Source organism: Amblyomma maculatum, chromosome 4 (genome assembly GCF_055883805.1).
Source record: "Amblyomma maculatum isolate TAMU_Amacu chromosome 4, ASM5588380v1, whole genome shotgun sequence".
Lineage (NCBI taxonomy): Eukaryota > Metazoa > Arthropoda > Arachnida > Ixodida > Ixodidae > Amblyomma > Amblyomma maculatum.
In genome coordinates this window covers 99139006-99158870 of record NC_139347.1, presented here as the reverse complement: position 1 = coordinate 99158870, position 19865 = coordinate 99139006, and the positions used below count along the sequence as shown (strand labels likewise).

Genomic DNA, 19865 nt, shown 5'->3' with positions numbered 1-19865 from the left:
GCAACACGGATGCACGTGCAGCACCATCTTCGAGGGGCGGTTATTTATTCGTCACTTTCAAGCCAGCCAGCTGGGGCACGACACCGCAGCCGCCATCCGCTCACCGCTGTTTCTTGCTCAGGTTAGTTACCGGTTTCCCGCTGTATGCTATTGCAGTTCCAATCGATGTATTATTGCGGTGTCGTGCCCCGACGGCCTGCTTTGTGGTATGAAAAAGTGTGCTGCTATGTGGAAGTATGGTCATGGTCTCCTATGTCAAATTTTACTGTTATTATCTGGTGATGTTGAGAGCAACCCCGGTCCCGATTACGATGCTCCTCAGTTTAGTTCGGATAGCGAAGCTATTGCTGGGATTTACGCAGTATTGAAACGTCTAGAACTACGTCAGACGCAGTTTCTTCAGGAACTCCACATGCTCAAACAACAGCAGAGCGCTACAAGTGCGTCTTTGCAAGGCTTCCTGGGCAGTGTCTCTGCACTAGAGACCGACTTGCATTCCTTACGGCAGACTGCAAATGCTCGTACTCCGAATGCATTACCCTGTGTTGACACCTTATCCAGCGATATTGCGCATCTTAAGGCTTGTTTTGAAGATGTATCCAATAGGTCCCGCAGAAATAACCTGCTTATTCTAGGTCTAAAAGATTCCGCAACAGAGAGTTGGTCTGAATCTGGAAAAAATGTGCGCGCTTTCTTTTCCTCTTTTCTTCTCCAAGATGTTCCTTCTGAAAGTATCGAAAGGGCTCACCGAATAAGTCGCTTTGTTGAAGGCAAAACCCGACATATTGTCGTTAAATTTTGCAGTTATAAGGTCAAGGACAATATCCTATCATGTGGTTTTAGGCTCAAGGATACTGAGTTCGCCTTGCGCGAAGACTTCACGCCTGCGGTTAGAAAGGCACGTTTCAAGCTTTCACAATACGCTCGTGATCAGGCTTTTCCTTTGAAGTTGCGATTTGATAAGCTTTTCGTAAATAAAACGTGCTTTGTCTATGATTGTGAACATGACCGAGTTGTTGAGCTTCGGGAATAGCAAAAAGGGAGGCAGCTGCCTGCTCACCAGCATGGGCCTGATCTTCATTCTACGCCTTCGGCATCATCAAATTTTGAATTGACAATTCTCATCGTGAATTGCAGGAGTATAAAAAATAAAACTGATGAATTTGCTGCCCATGTTTCCTCCGTTAAGCCTCATGTTATAATTGGCACTGAATCGTGGCTGGATGATTCCGTTCTGAGCCCGGAAGTTTTCCCAACTGGTTATAACGTGTATCGTCGAGACCGACACTTGCATGGTGGAGGGGTATTTCTGCTAGTTGAGGAATGCTTTCGCTCTTCGGCAATAACAGCGCCCCTAGTTGGCTGCGAATCAGTGTGGTGTAACCTACGCCTAAGCAATGGAAGGGACCTGACTATTGGTTCCGTCTGCCGTCCCCCTTCCGCTACCAACCCTGACATTTTCAGGTCACTGATTTCTTGCTTGACTTAAAAAATGACTTTCTGTTTGGCGGGGATTTCAATATGCCTGATTTCAAATGGGTTGACTACAAACCTCTTCGTACGAATCAATCTTCATTGTCTTTGGCTTTTTGTGAATTAATTACTACTAATGATCTATATCAGTACGCCACTTAGCCTACTCGGGAAACTCAGCACTCATCTTCAGTGTTAGATTTACTCTTCTGTAACCGACCATCGGTAGTGCGCGGCACTGTTATCATACCAGGAATAAGTGATCACAGTTGTGTTGTTGCTAATGTTAGGCATTTTCCTTATTTAATTCCAAAAGGTCTCCCTAGGAAAGTCTTTGTTTTTACCAGGGGCGATTATACATCAATGAATAACGAACTTGCTTCCTTCCTTCCCAATTTTATTACTCTAAGTCAGAGTTTAGACTGCATTTCACTCTGGGAGGTATTCAAAAATAAATTGGGCAGCCTAATTGATAAGTACATCCCAACAAAACTTCTTTCTGGTAAGCGGCGCCGCGACAAACCATGGATCACTCGACAAATCAGACGGCTTGTCAGGAAAAAACATCGCCTTCTTCAATCGTATAAAAAGAATCGTTGCCCTGCTGTATTGCAGTCAATTCGGGCCCTTGGCAGTACACTAAAAACTGAAATTAAAGCTCATAAGGATAACTTCTTTAACAATCTGGGTTCTAAACTGCGTAGTAATCCCAAGGAATTGTGGACGTTTCTGAAACACAACGGACGCGAACCAGTCGGAATCCCAAACTTAGACGTCGATGGTGACCTTGTTAGTACTAATGGTGATAAAGCCTGTCGGTTTAATGCCTATTTTCAGTCTGTCTTTGCGCCAGCGTACATCGGTGAACTTCCGAACACTCGTGAATTACCGAAACCATGCCTGAAATTGTTTTTACTTACCATGGTGTTTTAAAACTGCTTAATAACATCAGGGCCGCCTCCGCCAGCAGCCCTGATGGTGTACCTACCTTTGTTTTAAAATCATGTGCGAACGAAATTGCTCATTATTTAGTCACCTTGTTCCAAACATCGCTTAACTCGGCATGTTTGCCAAATGACTGGAAAAATGCTAATGTTGTCCCAGTGCATAAAAGCGGTTCGAAAATGTTTGTTGTTAATTACCGACCCATTTCTCTGACTAGCGTGTGTTGTAAAACACTGGAACATATAATTTACAGTGCAGTCATGAAACACCTTGACTCTCATGACTTCTTTACGCAAGTTCAGCATGGCTTTAGAATGGGTTTTTCCTGTACCACCCATTTACTTGAGTTCAGTAATGATCTGTTTTCCTCTTTTGACCACGGATATCAAATTGATTGTGTATTTCTGGATTTTAAAAAAGCCTTTGATTCTGTACCTCATGTGCTATTATTACATAAGTTACGTTGTCTTGGTCTGCATCCCAATATCCTCAACTGGCTTCATTCATATCTCCAGGACCGCATGCACCGTGTTGTAATTAACGGTTGTCACTCCGATTCCGTAAACGTCTCCTCAGGTGTGCCCCAGGGGTCTGTCCTTGGACCCCTTCTTTTTATCATTTTTATTAATGATATTGTTCTTGACCTCACCTGCCAAGTTCGGCTACATGCTGACGACTGTGTGCTTTACCGTGTTGTGGAAAATTCTTCTGACGCATTAAAACTTCAGCGAGACTTAAATTTTATCCAGTACTGGTGCTCAAAATGGCAAATGTCTTTGAACATTTCAAAATGCAAACTTGTCTCGTTCACTCGTAAGCGTTCCCCTCTACCGACCTGCTACTCAATAAATAATGTTCCCCTGCAAAAGAATTTTTTAATATAATTATCTCGGCGTATATTTCACCTCTAACCTTACGTGGACGAGACAAGTTGAACATATTACATCGAAAGCCTGCAGAATGTTTAATTTTTTAAAGCGTAATTTCAGCAAAGCGCAGTCAAATGTCAAGCAGCTCCTGTATTTCACTTACATAAGGCCAATTCTTGAATATGCATGCCCTGTATGGGATCCCCAGTTTATTTACTTATCAGACATGCTCGAACGCGTCTAAAATAATGCTGCCAGATTTGTGTCTAACAATTATAATTTTTCATCTAGTGTCACGTCTATTAAACATCATCTTGGTTGGGAATCTTTAACTCACCGCAGAAAACATTTCAGACTGCAGATCACGTATCGCATTTATTTTGGAAAGTTCAGCATTGACAAAGACCGGTACCTGCTTCAACCTCACTTTTTGTCTAGACGACTTGATCATCAGTGGAAGATCCGCGAAATAAAATGCCGGACAGATGTGTATAAAACCTCGTTTTTTCCACTGACTATCAATGAGTGGAACCGGCTGCCAGCTGGCATCACTGAGTGTTGCACTGAAAATTTATTTCGGGCTTTTTTATCGGATGTGTGACGTGGCGCCCAGTTCTCTTGCGTGTGTTTCCTTTTTTTTTTTTTTTTGAGTGTTTTCATCACTTTGTTCGTCGCGCAGTTGCCCCCTTTAGATGCATGTTTTTCATTCTGCATTATCACTTGTGTCGTGTTATTTTCTTCATTTTTATGTATTTTATCACTGGCGTTCCCAGCAAGATTACTTGTCATCACCCCCCCCCCCCCCCCCCCCTGCATAATGCCTTCGGGCGCTGCAGGAACTTGTAATAAATAAATAAATTTCTCGTACTCCGAGCCACCGTGGCAGCAGTGAAGTGCGGCGTCCTGGACCGAGGATCGACCACGGCGCAAAAGTGACCAGCAACGGTCACAAACACATTGAATCTGTAGAAAATAAAGTTTCCTCCATACATCTAAGAGTCCAAGAGGTGATTCAGACCGTGCAACCATTCCAAATGCTCGTGGCCACGCCTGTGCCCATGCCCTAATCACTCTAATTAACGCGAACATGGTTAATTGGGTGCCCAGTCAAGCTTTAGGCGCAGGCAGTCACGGATGAATGCTGAAGATTGACAGAAAAGCAAGCCGCAATTTGTACAACAAACCGTCCCGAATTCAAAAATAAAAACAAAAGTTCACGGCAAGCACGAAGAGCACGGTAAGCATGGACATAGTACACTGCTATCACGATAGATGGCGCCGAGCGCAAAAAATAAAAATAAAAAGGAACAAAAAATAATTTTGGCGATGGGAGTCACGTGGTGCGCACGACCGAACCTCCACAAAGAATCTCCCTCGCATTCGATTAACTACTGCTTTTTCAAGGTCGGAAGTCAGACAGCGGGGGATGAGGGACGGAAATGTTGAGACGGCGTCCTTGGAGCTGGGTTCGACAAGCGCGTCTGGCAGCCGCAACGGGCGCGACATCTGCTTCACACTGTCTAGCGTGTCAGCTTATTATGGCATATTTTTACAGAAGAGTAGTTTCTTGTCCGATACTGTTGTATTTCCGACAGTGCGCGTGTGTTGTGTCTCTTCGCATATGATTGTGTTTGTTGCGCCACATTTCTGGGTATTATTGAGCAGGCTGGTTTATGCAACTAAGGACAACCGGTGTTTCGTTGTCTTTCAATTTACCTTCCGACAAAGTATACGTATGCACAGAGGGGCTGAAAAGACCGGTAGGCACCTAGTTTCCTATCGATTTATTCATACTGCGGTCTTCCTTCAAGACCTTAGCAAGGTGGGTGCATACAAACAATTGGACATACAGAAAGGCAGAACAATATTAGTGAATTATTTCAGGTGCTCTTGAAAAGATGTTATTTCTGCGTGACTGTGTCGTTAGTGAGGCTAACCCAGTCGACTATGGTTCTTGGAAAGTAAGAGTACTTAAATGAATTAACTCGAGGTTACAGGTAGTATCGTTTTTTTCGTGTCGTCTCGTTTTGTAACCTAAAGTGGAAATACCAGATGTGTTAATATTCTAATATCAACTGAAAGACGAAATACAACTAGAAATGCGATGCCTCTCACTTGGCAGGAAACCACATTGTTGAAGCAATTGCGTAATTGAATAATTGAATGTATGTTTAGGATTAATCTTGCGGCTTTCCATTTCTCAGGATTATGGGTAATGTGGTGCACGTCTGGAATAACGCTTACCTTTTTGTTTAGGTTTCAAGTATCAGCTGAGGTGGCGGTTTCCGTATGCCCAGAATTTAAAAAAATTTCCTTGAGAGAAGAAGAGAATCCTTGGGGTATATTATTTGTGCCAGCCTGCGTACTAGGGCTGAAAAGCTTTCATTTAGTTTGTGTTCACACGGCTTTGACAACACAATAATAGAGTAGGCTCTACAATATTTCTTTTCATTCGAGTGAGCGGAATGATAGATACTTTTTTTTTTTCCCCTTAGCTCGAATGTCCAACATACGTGCTTAGGTGCGAAAAACAATGTGGCTTAGGCAAGCATACAGAATTATTATAGGTTATTTCGAGGGGTTCCGGTGTCGTCGTAAACGCAGTAAAAACTTGACGCACCTCAGTTAAAAACAGCTTTGTTGTTACAATATAAGGCAACTAAGAAATCATATATGGACAGGCAGATTTTAACATCGCGCCAATTCTCAAAACGGTTTTCCAGAGTTCTATCATGCATAGCAAGGTAAACGTCATTCCTCGTTCTCAGTTACCTCCAGTTAAAGTGCAGTAAAAGTACCTCTGCCACTTGCCACTCATCATAATATTTGTCCTTAATAATTAATGAAACAGGACTCAAAAGCGGAATTTATGGTGCAAGGTGTTTTTAAAATACCCACAAGCTATTGGGATGTACGAAAAGCGCAGATGAAAGAACTTGACCATCTGCACTACATCGCGTCCAAGTGTCAATAGAGCAAAGTTCATCCGCTGTCACTGAAAAAGTAAATAAAAATGTTTGAATCACAATCCTTATTTATAGTAAAAAGTCGTCTGCTCTTGCAGTGATTATAACTCACTACAATAGGCAGTAGGATGCATGGGGCTACCTTGTGGACACCGGAACGTGGCGCTGAATGGTGCGAACATGCTTAGTGGAAAATTGCACCAAGCAGCTTCGTTGAAGCCTGCGGTAGCTTGCGTTCCTTGCCGACACACACTGAAGCACAGGACAATAAAGAACAGCTGCTTGGGGGAGTAGTGGTGGAAGCCGATGCTCCAGTCTGGATATCCAGCGCTGGAACGCAAAGCGGCGATTAGCGGCGGAAGACTAGACCAAGCAACGAACAGGGCAGACTTGGCCTCCGCAGTGCTCTCAGTTGTAAAATTGTAGCGAGCCTCAAAAGCATCGACGAGGCAATCAATTGTTTCTTTTCGAAAGAGTCGCCCTTGGTGTGTAAGCGAGTCCAGCCTTCTGCCATCACTGTTAGTAATATTTTTTGTCATATGAGCCGCAATGGCCTGTCTGGCAATGAGCGATCCGACGGTGGCATAGTTAATGCTCTCGTATGCATCGTCGGGAAGGACTCTCTGCAGCATGTACAAGTCGGGAATTACCAGAGAACTTGAGACATGTCCGGTGTTAACCTGCCGCCACGGGTTTGTCCAGTCGTAGTCGCTGGTGAAAGACTTGAACCGCCGATGGAAGTTGATCCAGTAGTCATGTGGCAGAAGCGGCACATTCTTCAGAAAGGAGTCAGTCACAGTTGGAGCCTTTTGCTTTTCAAACGCTACTCTGCGTTCGAGGCCCTCCAGCAGAACTTCCGCTTCTAGATCATTGGTAATTATGTTTTTTGACTCCTTACTGAACCAACGCGACTGGCGCAGCCTCTCACTCAATGATGTGAGAACGACTCTGGCGACCTCTTTGACCTTCTGGACACGGTGATCCCTGTAAAGGTATGTGGCTGCAGGCGATGCGAGAGCCCCTGGCAACGCGACCTCAGTTGCCTGATAGCAATAAATCGCATGGCGCTTACGCGCGACTCTCGCACTTTGGCCATATATTGATGACATCAACTGACTTACGGATCGGCCGACGACTTCGACGAAGGTCAGGCCGAAGAAGCTCAGTAGGTCTTGCTTTGGCGTCTTTGTAAGGATTTCTGCTAACTGCTCTAGGTATCCCGGGTCATAAGCGTCGACGTGAGAGCTGCTCAGGACTTGCGAATCAACTTGAGCGTGGTTGTTGATGCTACGCACCCAGTGGTCAGCAGAGATGCCCGGCGTGACATTGACTGAAAACTCATAGACGTTATCGTAGGAGGCCCACAGAGGCTCGTGGTTATAGCTCAGCCGACGAAGAAAAGCTGATTGAAGTCTGGCGAGCTCTTGACACCATATTGTGTGGTTTAAAGATGTTCCAATTTCTTTTTCTTCGTTGAGTGCATTGAAAAGTCTGCAGACCCGGCGGCTGTTCTCACTGTCAGATTTGTGTTCCTCCAGGAGCATGTCCAGGTCGAGGGCAAGGAAAGTAGGATGTATCGTGAGTTTGCGGTTCCCATTCTCGTTGACTGAGACGTGTGCATTGAGAAACATCGGAAATTGCCACCGAAGGGAAAGAGCCAGGAGTGCGTCCAGGGGATCTATGCTGGCATTGACAGCAGGCCAAGGGAGGGCAACATCCTTGAGCAGAGTCTTGAAAGCAGTTCCCTCACGGTCATTAGTATCCATACAGCTCTTGTAGAACATTGCTGCTTTGTCGAATCTGTTTTCGGTTGATTGAGGTGGGAACGCAGCCGCTGCCTGGTCCCTTAGTTTGTTCTCGAAGTCCAGCTGCGCGTCTTCCAGGAAGGAACGACCACCGGCCTCTGAAAATGAAGGCGGTTCGGTTTTAAAATATGACTCAATACATAGAATAAACTAACATGCAACATTCACCAAAGCTCATTCATCGAGGACAGCCTAACCAACGCTGCACAATCGGAGATCTTAATCAAGATTTAATCTTGATTCGTTAGCGCATTACTACAGCAAAAACGATCGACTCTCGTGACATTTTGAGGCTGACAGATTCCGACAACAGTTTTGTGCAAGAGATGACTTTTTGTAGCACCGGTTGAGGGACGATTAAGTCAATTACCACCCAGAAGCGTAGCTGAACCAGAAGCCCGAACTTTGTGGTATATTGCACAAATAGTGCAAAGTCGGTCAGTTCAACCCTTAGATCACCCGGTCCAGCCATCGCCGGCATTGTAATGACACTTTGTAATAACACTTCGCGCGTTTAAACTCACGTGGCTCATTAAGGCGTAAGTTTTTGCTTGCTGCAGCGAGGAGAAGTCCTTTATAGACGGAGGCGGAACGTTCCACCGACTCCTGCGGCGTAGATATATTTACTGTAATTCTGGGAAGTGATCGTTTGAACATGGCACTCCAACTTGCGTTTTAATGGACTTGCTTTGAGATCTGAACGGCTGCTGGCGCTGCAGTGTAGTTTTGCTTACTGTTGTCGAAAACTGTCGAGTAAAAATGTAGTAGAGTTTTGATCCGAATGCTTAGGAGATGAGCGCGCGTACACTCTAAAGCCGAAGCACAATGCGCAAACAGAAGTGCGCTGTTGAGGTTATTGCACGCATGCCGAAAATGAAAAGTAAGGAGTGAGGGTCGCAGAGGCAGCGTGAGCGCTGCGTTGTTCTCTGGCTTATATTCAGGGCTTCAAAGACGTGGCAGGCAAAAGTTTCCTGGCGTCACTCGGCGTGGTACGGCATGTGATGACCTGGATTTATAAACCATTCCAGAAAGTCGGGCGCTGTGCAAATAATCTGAAGCTTACATTTTTCAACGAAGAGAGAGAAGTACATTTTTATTAATCTCGCAGGGCATATGTCTTATGACGTACAGGTGCTACCACTTATTTGTATTTTGCTTTTCTGCAATTTGGCTGCGCCTGTATACTTATTTATCTTGGATTCGAACTGAGCCCTAGGCAATCACTCTAATTTGAAGTTTTTATTTGCCTCACTTTAATGAAACATTCACAGACGTTCAATGATTCATGCGGTTGCTATGTGTGAGTGGTACTACAGTACCACTCACACATGCTACATGATTATGCTAGGCCGCCTATCTAGGGAAAGGACAAAGAAAGTATTCCTCGTTCCTGAATCGGTTCTTGTTACCTAACCGTAATAGTACGTTCCGTAATACGTTAGGTAATAGTACGTTAGGCAATACGTTATGTAATCCATAATAGTAAAGTGGATTGCTTTAGAGAGAGAGAGAGAGAGAAGGTGCATTGCATGCTTCTAGTCCAAAATTAAGGTATGGGTTTTTCTACGGTTCCCGTACCAGTAAAGGTCGTTGGCTATAGAGGCTCATAGTTGCAACAGCAACTGTGACGTCAGCCGTTGTCGAGCCACCGAAGCGGCGAGTTGGACAACACCATGCAGAGATAAGAAGAAAGAAGAAGAAGAAATGGACATGGGCAGGACATGTAGTGCGAAGAGAGGATAACCGATGGTCGCTTAGGGTAACAAACTGGATTCCAAGGGAAGGAAAGCGTAGCAGGGGGCAGCAGAAAGTTAGGTGGACGGATGAGGTTAAGAAGTTCGCAGGGGTCAAGTGGATGCAGCTAGCACAGAACCGGGTTAATTGGAGAAATATGGGAGAGGCCTTCGCCTTGCAGTGGGTATAGTCAGGCTGATGATGATGATGATGATGATGATGATGATGATGCACAGATACTCGACGTGCCAGATGTGCCATTGAAACTTTATGACAGTTAGAAAATGCGTACCAATAGCAGTAGGTATCCCATTAGTCGCCGCCGCAACACAAATGCATTCAAGCGATCTTATCAGCTCTGAAGATAAGGGCAATCGAAAATGATACCCCTTCTCTCGCCCCTCAAGGAAGCCCATCTGAAGTCACGTGGGAGGTTTACGCGCGGTGCGCGAGGGGATGTGTCGCCTCAGTCGGTCGTAAGAGGTCGCCAGGAGCAATTTTTAAAAATGTATTTGTAAATTATACTCAAATCTTTCAAATTTGACTGCAATACTCACAAGAGCCACATCTACGGATTCCCTGCATTAGAATATTACCGCAAGTAGCATTTCAGGGGCCCTTCAAATGTCACTAACGCAGCTTCAAGTGGCATAAGGTTTAATCTATTTCGCGTCGAACTATGACACAAACCTTCTTCGTCCAGATTTTCTGGTGGTGTCATACCCTTTCGCTGCCTAATTGGCACGCATCTGCTAGTCTAATTAGGTATAAGGATCTGGAGAAAACGTGGAAATCAGGCACCGCTGCGCGAGCGAGCTTTCACCTTCACATACACAGATGCCCCTAAGCGTCTCGAACTTTCGACTGTGGACTTGCTCAGAAGTTGGATAGAAGCTCAGATCTTCTTCGCGCCACTGAAATTACTAGCGCGTCTACAGTAAGCAGCACGGGCATATGAAATGAACGACCGAATGATCCGGCAAGCGCGGCGGAGATGTTAGATCCATTTGCTTTGGCAGCGCATATCTGGTCTACTTTGAAAGATTCATGTTCACCCCGTCGGGTTTTGTGCAGGATTGGGTAAGTGATACGCGTGCTTATGCATGCCATCAGAGGGTAGCTGCACGTATGAAGAACTGCGGAGAAACTCTGACATCACTTTTGACGAATTGGAATTGGAAAGAAAAAGAAAAAAGACGAGGAAGAAGCAGAAGAACGGTCTGCCATCCGTTAAGTTAAATTGGTTCACAGGAAGGGAAAGGCGCAGTAACTGTCACACTTGCTCTGTGGACACCCGGACCGCGCCGTAAGGGAAGGGAGGAAGGTGGGAATGAAAGTGGAAAGAGAGAAGGAGGAGCCGTAGTGGAGGGCTACGGAGTAATTTCGACCACCTGGGGATCTTTAACGTGCGCTGACATCGCACAGCACACGGACGCCACTTCGTTTCGCCTCCATCGAAACGCAGCCGCCGCGGTCGGGTTCGAACCCGGGAACTCCGGCACAGTAGTCGGGCGTCTTACCACTGCACCACCCCGGCGGGGCCTCTGCCATCCGTAGCTAACGCTTTCGCTCCATATTCGGTTCAGCAGCGTTGAACCCTTCAAAGTTTTTTTTCATGAACCTCAATCGATTAAAATTTTATCACAGCATGAAAGTACAAACGCTCGCTGAATGGCTCCGCGTATTCAGTGCCTCCGTTGAAGGTTCGAGAATTTTTGCCATCTGCTCAAAAACGTAAAACTCTCACAAGTGTTAAGGAGTACGTAATGTAAAAGGGAAATAATTACTTCATTAATTCGGACAAGCATCTTCTGGGGACCTGGAAGAAGTTTTCATTAACAAAATTTCCCTGAAAATGGATAGGTTTCTTTTCTAGCCGTATGAATGCTTCTGAGTGGAAGTTAATGAGTTATTAGTTCTATAATTAGATCGAAGTAGCGAGTCAGCTTTAAATAACCTTACAGAGGGGAGAGATGACAAGACTGCTGTTCTGGTGGTGGTTGAATATCTGCAAGGGATACAATCATTTGCCCATACGGGGAAGCAGCAGGGATAATCCACTTCCTGCCGAAGCAGACGCTTAATTCACTTGGACACTTCAACAGACGCTTGAATTACAAAATAACCGCATTAAGGCAATCGCGAAGCCTCCAGGTTTCCTACAGTGAACAACACGGTTCTGCTGCCACATGCTCACCTCTTATGGCATGCCAAACATTGTACATTATTCTTTTCTTTGCTTTGCGTATATTTAAGTCAGAAGGGCGAGGAGGCTGAAGCGCGCAATCATAGCAGGAAGAAGCACGTTTATTCTGTCAAGAACCTCTTCTTTGCGAGACTGTTCGCAAACGTACCGGGTTTCCAGCGGCCGCAGACAAAGGCGTAGAAGTCGACGCACGGGTCTTTCTGCGTGTCCATGGACGCCTCCAAGGAGCGAACGTAGCTTTGGCAGGATGGCGACAAGCAGGGGCTCAGGGCACTCCCCGAAAAGTATGGCTTCAGCAGCACCAGCGTCAGCGTCAGAACGATACCGCCCACCAGGAAGGTGACGAAAATCACGTTTTGGGTTGCCTGACGGCGGTGCCAAAGCTTAACGTCAGAGGACGAGCCGACCGGTGGAAACTGTGCATCAGCAACGACAGACATAATACGACACTGAACAGGGCAAACAGCGTCGAGCTTTTGCTGCATGTCTGGCAAGAAAGGCACTCTATTAGCACGATGAAAATCCTATAGAATTCGAGTTCCAATTCCACCAAACACTGTTTTCTAGTGACCCCCGGACTGGTTCACGGATTTAGTGTGGAACAAATCGTATTTTGCGAGTGTCGATTTCGAGCTTTCTTTTGGCGGTATTAACTCGGCATCTTTAGGGTGCAAGTTCGGCGAAAACCTCGCGTTGTAACTAAATTACCTGACTGGTCAACCCCCGGATGAGGTCACAGCCTTCGCAATCCTCACCGTGGAGTGCCTTTTAACATAAAAAATACTCTTGTGCAATGGAAAAAGCCATCTAGCGGGAATCGAACCGCTGCTCTTTTGGTTGTAAGCCAGGCGTGCCACCTTACAACCGTTGAGACGCGTTCATTTAGTGCGCTAATTCAGAGGCCTTAATGCCGCCGGCTCATAGCTTGTAGCAGAATGCAACCATACGGTAGATTACAGGAACAATTAGTTGACATAGAGCTGCTAATTACCAATACTAGTTTGCGTTACACAGTAGGACTACTAATTAAAACTATTACCTAAAGCTGCTAATTAGTGCCATTACATAGAGACAACGAATAACATACATACCGCAATGTTATCTTGTGAAATAATAAGCAAAGATCACGCTGCCCATGGGACATGTTCGTTACGGCGCGCAGCTTAAACTAGGTCAGGGAAGGAGTGAAACCTAGCAGAGCAGAGCGTTGTGACTGGGTAATAGGCTGCACGGATGCAAGATCATCGGCTGGCTGCAGAGAGTCTGCTAGCCACGGACTCTCAACTGCAGGTGGCGCAAGCGGCGATGGAACGCGACCCAATTGAAAGGCTTCTGCTGGTGAACCGTGCTGTTGCCAGGGCAATTTTGTCAACCACCTACCTGTCCTTATATGCCTCCACTTCTATACGCCCAGTCAATCCTCGCCTAAAATTATCAAGTGTTTTCAGCGGAGCTATGCAGAATTTAAAAATCTCTCTCCCCCTCCCCCCCCCACCCCACCCCACCCCCTATAAAAATGTGGGCATGGTGCAGTTTGACCTTGGTAGTCAGCACAGAGCGTTGGTATGGTAACGCTCTTCCTTGCCATTCATGTTGCTGCTGAAGAAAATGCACGGGCCTGCTGCTGGCTCTGTAGCTGAGCCACCTCCGCTGCCTCGTGCGGACAGAAAAGAAAATAGAGAAGAAAGAAAAAGAAAAGGAAGAGAAAGGCGCGCACCGCAACAGCCGTCGTCCACCACCGAAGCGGTGGTGGGTGCAATGACGGCCTACAACAGACAAAAATTCGGTGGCAGGCTAGCCCCCCCAGCAAGCGGCGGTGACCTACCTATACCTGCCCCATCAGGGCCAGGACCAGCAGCCACCCTCCTCAGTCCTCGCCTCATGAGCGGAAGCGCGCCAAGATCGAAGCGACTTTGTAAAAGCAAGTATCCTATAACAGAACGTTAGCTCGTTATGAGGTTAATGTAGAGTTAAACTTCTGCCATATTTTGCGTGCGCGATACCGCAGCACGCAACAAAACGGGTCCCTCGAGATTGCATACTCTCCTCATCTGTTAGATGCAAACGAAAGCAAGAGAAATTCAAATGCTCTCCAGCTATCGTCTTCCACCGCAAATACATTGACAATATTGTCTTGCCTCCAGCGGCCAACGCTTGCGTAGCTGTGTCATCCATCACGCGATGTCGAATGTTTTTGTTAAGCGTGCTGACGGCGGTACATGAATTGCCACAAGTGTTAGCGGCTGTCATGTTTGTGATCAGAAGTACTGCAGAAACCTGTGCGCTTTTATAATCCGCCCTTGACACCTACCTCTATACCTACATTGTGAAAGCTACGGTCCGTGATGTCTCGTGCACGTATGTGCGTTCCGGGTCTGCGAAAAATCCACCACGTTTAAAAAGCCATTGTGGAGAACACACGCCATAGTTTGGTCACAAGAAAGATTGAATATTTGGTACCACTTTTGACAACATCTGGCACGAATGGCAACGAGGTGCGGGAACGTAGTGTTCAGCGGACTCACCGCAGGGGTGCCTTCATCGACGGCCCAGGATGCCGAGGGTGACTTGTGGCGCGACTCCTTCAAGTTGCCACCCTTGAGGCAGCTACGCAGGTTCGATGAGGAGCATTTCTTTGACGGGGTGGTGCGCTCGGCCATTTTCTGCTCGATCGTCGCTTCTTCTTCCGATCACGATCCGCGTGACTTCGCCGGCACCTGTCCTCATTCGTGGCTGCGCGTGCTCGGCCTGGGTGAACTACTGAGGAGGGAGCAATTTTGTTCTCTTGTGGGCACCGAACCACAAATTAGGCTAGCATTCCAAGCTCGTCTCAAAGCTTTGTAAATAGATATTAATGTGAAAGCTTTTCATGCATAGTTCATTATTGGCGTGGGCATGAATTATGGATTGTATTTGTTGTCAAGGATGGTGAGCAAAACTTGTTCGCGCTAACTGTGAATATGGGAGGAGGAGAAAACTTTATTGAGGATAAATTGATGTGTTCTTTGTTCGTGGGAGGACGCTTCTCCTGAAGCCGCCTTAGGGGTGGTTGTCGCTCGATGGCGCTCGATGACCTCCTTGGCCCAGGCCGTGATAGAGAAAACATTGCCGCAACAGTGTTTCAAACCCGCGCCAGAATAAACAGGCGAGCTTCTCTTTCCCAGGCCCGAACGCATTATACTGTCGCGCCGCAGACGGTCAGGCCTCGTGTACAACTGCAACACACTTTCCCTATAGTGTTCTAGGACACTGTACGCTCGCGCTGTGCAGCGAACATCGTCGCCTTCATGAAGTTTCATTTGCGCCGCTCCTTCGTTTAACCTGGACATATACTTCATGCAGTAATTTACACTAGTAGTTTTCGTATATCAAACTTTGTTACTTCAACTTTGAACTTCGAGGTTCAAATAAAAGGGGAGAAATCACGTGCGCACGAAATTGAGTAAAGGTAACAATGAATGTTGCAGCTTCATTCAAAGAAGGTTACACATGTCTCTTTCCGACGAAGTCTCTTTTCGAACTTCCCGCCCGCCCTCCTTATCACTCCCTGTTGGCCCCACGTTCCTGTGAAAAACTTGCACCCCGTTCAAGCGCGCAGCTCCGGCGTCGCAGGCTCGGGCCCCAACCGCGTTTCTCTACACACTTGTGCGTCACGCCGGCGCCTACAGTTCCAGAGTGCGCGCCCCGGTGGTTCTGGGAAAGTGGGATGTGCCGTCCTCGGTTTTTCGTTTCTGAAGTTGAGTTCCGTGGTTGCCAGTAAATCTTTTTATATTCTATACACTCCATACACCTGTGGCTTCTGGCCGAGTGCGACCGAGGTCCGCTAGCGTAGTTTTGTACGAACCCATTAGGCAGCGTGTAAAACTGGCAACGCGTTTGAATTACTACTCTTGGTATAGGCTTAAGAGCACGTGAGTCATCACCCGACGAGTAAAACTCCGCGAGCATTGAGAATAAAACAGTTTATTACGGGGAAACAAAATAGAGTAAAAGGTGCGTTACATAGTCACGTTGCCTGCCGTCGGCAGCGCGCCCTGGTTGCAGCTGCGCTCCAGCCGACATGCCCCCTTCAGTTGCTTGCTCAGCGCCTATCAAGCTTCGCGGCCGCCATCCATCAAATACCACCTGGGGCCCTATTCTCGACACACATGGCCGCCGTTAGGCTATAGTGATCTAGAATAGGTGTAGTGGGGCGAGGGAAGCGCCGCGCCAGCGGAGCGCGTGAAGCAGGCGGCGCCGAAATCTCGGGCCACCGCACGGCGGCGCTGCTGCGCCTTTAACTTGGCAGCCTCCTCATACTCCGGAGCTCGCTGCGATAGGCGCCGGCTTGTTACACGGGGAGCGCGCTCTGCATTGGCGTGCTTTTTCAGTGTGTCGTCCTCTGTTATGCTGTTTAACATAGGCGTAATTCCCCAAATCCCATTGTCAGAAGACAATTCAGTGTACCCCGTGACTTTCTCCAGGAAACTGGTATACGGGCCATCCACTGACCGTACGAGAAACGGAACACTTTGTGCGGCAATCTTAGCACGTGCACGCATCTGCGTAGGGTACGCGCGCTGGTTTCAACAAGATCATCGTGGGCAAGCCTTTTTCCGTACGTTAATTCATATGCGTCTTCATTTCATCTCTGCTGCGCTGTGCAGCCCATGATATTACGAGATGAGCAAACCTCGGCGGAGAAACTATTGTTTTGCTCCTGGATGTAGGACCGGCTACAGTGGAGTGAAGGATGCTCCGAAGTTATCATTATTCGGGGTTCCTGAAGACGAAGCAAGGCGCCGCACATGACAGCGCAACTTGCACCGTGCGGACAAGCCCCTGGAAATGGCGGATGCCGTGTGTGAGCTGCATTTTGAAGAGAAGTATATATTAAGAGACTATGTGCATATCATCAACGGCAAAGAGGTGCGCATACCACGTGGCAAGCCATCTCTTTCACTAGATGCAGAACCAACAATTCTGCCCAACCTTCCCGCGTATCTCTCCAAAAAGCCCTCGCGCGAGAGGCCAGCAAGAAAAAGAACGTCTTCGCAAGTGCCTAGCGACCTGTCGGCCAAGAGGCAATGCACACAAGGGGATATATCACCGATTACTACGTCCCAGAATGACGAAGCAGCGGAGTCATGTGAGCCTCGCGAGAGTTATGCGTTTCAGCTAAGCGAAGTCCCTAAACCGTCTGAGCTCTGGGCACTGCACAAGTTTTGGAACTACGATGGTGTTGCTTTCGTCCACGGCTCCCTCAACTGTGAAACACACGCTATCATCATAGAGAAATCTGTGTTCATGAACTATGGAGACAGCCCAAGTACAGTGCTTTGCCGCACGTTTGTTCGCAAGGCACTGATTTCCGAAAAGGCTTTAAGCTCACTGAGCGAAGGGGAGCAAGTGCTACAAGAGGCAGATTCTTTGCAAATTTGTAAGGGGGGGGGGGGGGGGGGGGGTAGACCAGAAGAGTTGGTCGGTGTGCCGCTCACAGAAAGACTCAAGCAGCAGATATGGGATGCAGATGGCCTTTTTGTGAGCACCAAATGCAACGGAACTGTACATGACAAAGGTGAGCCCTTGCATCAATGCACATGTTTTACTGGTCTAGCCAAATTCTTAATGAGCAACAGAGTTTTACTGATGCATATGTTAAAAAATTAGTTAATGAGGTTTAAAATCAATATGGTTTATCTGTTTGTTGATATAAACAAACACAGGTGTCACAATGTCAAGCAGTTATCGCTGTATCTAGAAAAGCCTATTTTTGAAAATTTTGGTTAACCTTCGCTGAAGTAGCCTTTACAGTTCATTGATATGATCTTATTGCATGTGCGGCATATCGCACTATTGCAGCTGCATGCCATTAAAATACAATAGAAGGATCAACATAAAAATAGCAATTGATAGCGGCCGGTGTTGCCAAGCAACGCGTAGAAATATATTTTTCTTTTGAATCTATCTACAGGCTCAACATGCATTCCATGCAAGTACCTGCGGAAGGCCCTATTGACACGAAAAAGCCATTTGAAGCGGAGGGTACAAAAGTGCACAGCTGCCACAAAGACCACAAAATTTCGACTTCTGAGCCAGAAAAATCGCCGCATTTCAACCAAGCTTCTTGGTCTAACAGCACACCTGGAGGAAATGAGGGCCAAGAATGCAGTGATTGAAGAAGATGTGCTTGAAAAAAGCATCAGTTGCCTTCCACGAAAACAGCAGGCTAGTGTGCGGCAATGTTTTCAAGCAACAAAAAGGTCAAGCAGGGGGGGTATGCGCTACAACCAGGAATGGATCCTAGAGTGCATTCTGATGAAGCTCAAAAGTCCCCGTTTGTACGAACAAATACGAAAGCATGATATCCTTGTGCTACCAAGCAAGACTACTATAAAAAAAATATATGAGGTCATACCGGTTATCGTTTGGCTTTAGTGCGACGACAATGAATATTCTAAAGAAGAAGACATCGAGCATGTCAAATTTCCAAAGGCATGGGGGTCTACTAGTCGACGAGATCAAGCTGTCTGAGCACTTCAGCGTGACCTCGTCAGGAGAAGTTCAAGGCTTCGTCGACCTTGGTACTTTTACGAAACCACAGGATAAACACCAACCGTGCGATCATGGTATGGTAATTATGTTTGTGCCCCTTGTAGGAAAATGGAGCCAAATTGTCGGTGTCTTCGCGACAAAAGGAAATGTAAAGGGCGATATTTTATTGAAGATGTTGATCGAAGCTGTTATTATTGTCGAGAACGCCGGACTTTTCGTAGATTACATAACGTGCGATGGGGCGGCCTGGAACCGAAAAATGTGGAGGCTTGCAGGGGTTGGTGCATCAGCAAAGAGTGTTACGTGCAAAGTGGATCATCCCGTTGACAGAGAGAGGAAGTTGCATTTCGTTTCGGACTTCCCTCATCTGATTAAGTGCTTACGAAATGGACTCCGGAGGGCTGACTTTATCGCCCCTGAAGGAAAGGCAATTCGGCACACTTGAAACTACGTATCGCTGTTTGTATTTGAGGAAAACTGCAATCTTGTTTTTGCATTTCTCTAGGTTTCAATGTGGCCTGTTCGAGAAGCATTCCGACGCGACTGCAGCGTGCGGACACTGAAAGTCAGGCCTGGACTCACTGAAGCGCATACAGGTTCCAACTGTTTTGAGAAAATGAGGGTTTCGTACGCCTCCCAACTTTTCGGGACAAACGTCCTGAGAGGAATGGCATTTTACAAGAAAGATATTGAAAGGAAATGCGGCTCCATCGAAGCTACGCAAGAATTCTTCACGTGAAATATACTACCCATGAATTACTGATTTGTCAGTCGGCATTAGCCTTGCATACAACCTTTGATTTGTGTTTATTTTTGTCTTCTTTTCAGGAAGATAAACAAACTGATAACGGCCATGACGTCAAGGTTTCCTGCCGAAGCACTCAGGCCAGCATCTCCAACAGCTGCCATTCTTGTGGACTTTCTGGACTATCTTGACAAGTGGGAAGCTGGCACCTCTGGAAAATGAGGCTTTCTAAGCGATTCCACAGCGACTGGACTTAGAGTTACCCTGGCTAGCACGCTATCATTGCTGCAGTACTTGACAGAGGCGCTTCGATTTAAGTACCTAATGACTTCGCGTTTGAGCACGGACCCTGTGGAGCATTGTTTGGAATAATCCGGCAGTCCAGTGGATGCAATTCCCATCCTTCTCCAGAGCAGTTCCTCATCACAGTGAACTGCCTATCGTTTTATAACCTTGCTCGAAGCGTTGACGGGGCCAACGCCACTCCAGAAGCGATAAGTGCCCTCCTGAAAGTAAGTGACAAGGAGCAAACTAAAACCCCAAAGACAGTCGATGAGCTTCTTGCTCAAGGTAAACTAGACCAGGCTG

At 46.7% G+C, this 19865-nt stretch overlaps 1 protein-coding gene and 1 pseudogene across 1 annotated transcript; one reads left to right on the top strand and one right to left on the bottom strand.

Moving 5' to 3' along the window:
• Nucleotides 1-4401: 4401 nt before the first annotated feature.
• Nucleotides 4402-14658, bottom strand: LOC146191780 (endothelin-converting enzyme homolog). Its single transcript, XM_084600376.1, has 4 exons — nucleotides 14524-14658; nucleotides 12147-12414; nucleotides 7375-8156; nucleotides 4402-4428 (listed from the first exon to the last, which is right to left on the bottom strand). Exons 1-4 carry the CDS (start codon nucleotides 14656-14658, stop codon nucleotides 4402-4404), a joined length of 1212 nt encoding a protein of 403 aa, XP_084456502.1.
• A 2167-nt stretch (nucleotides 14659-16825) lies between these two features.
• LOC146191779 (uncharacterized) lies at nucleotides 16826-19271 on the top strand (annotated as a pseudogene).
• The last annotated feature ends 594 nt before the right edge of the window (nucleotides 19272-19865 follow it).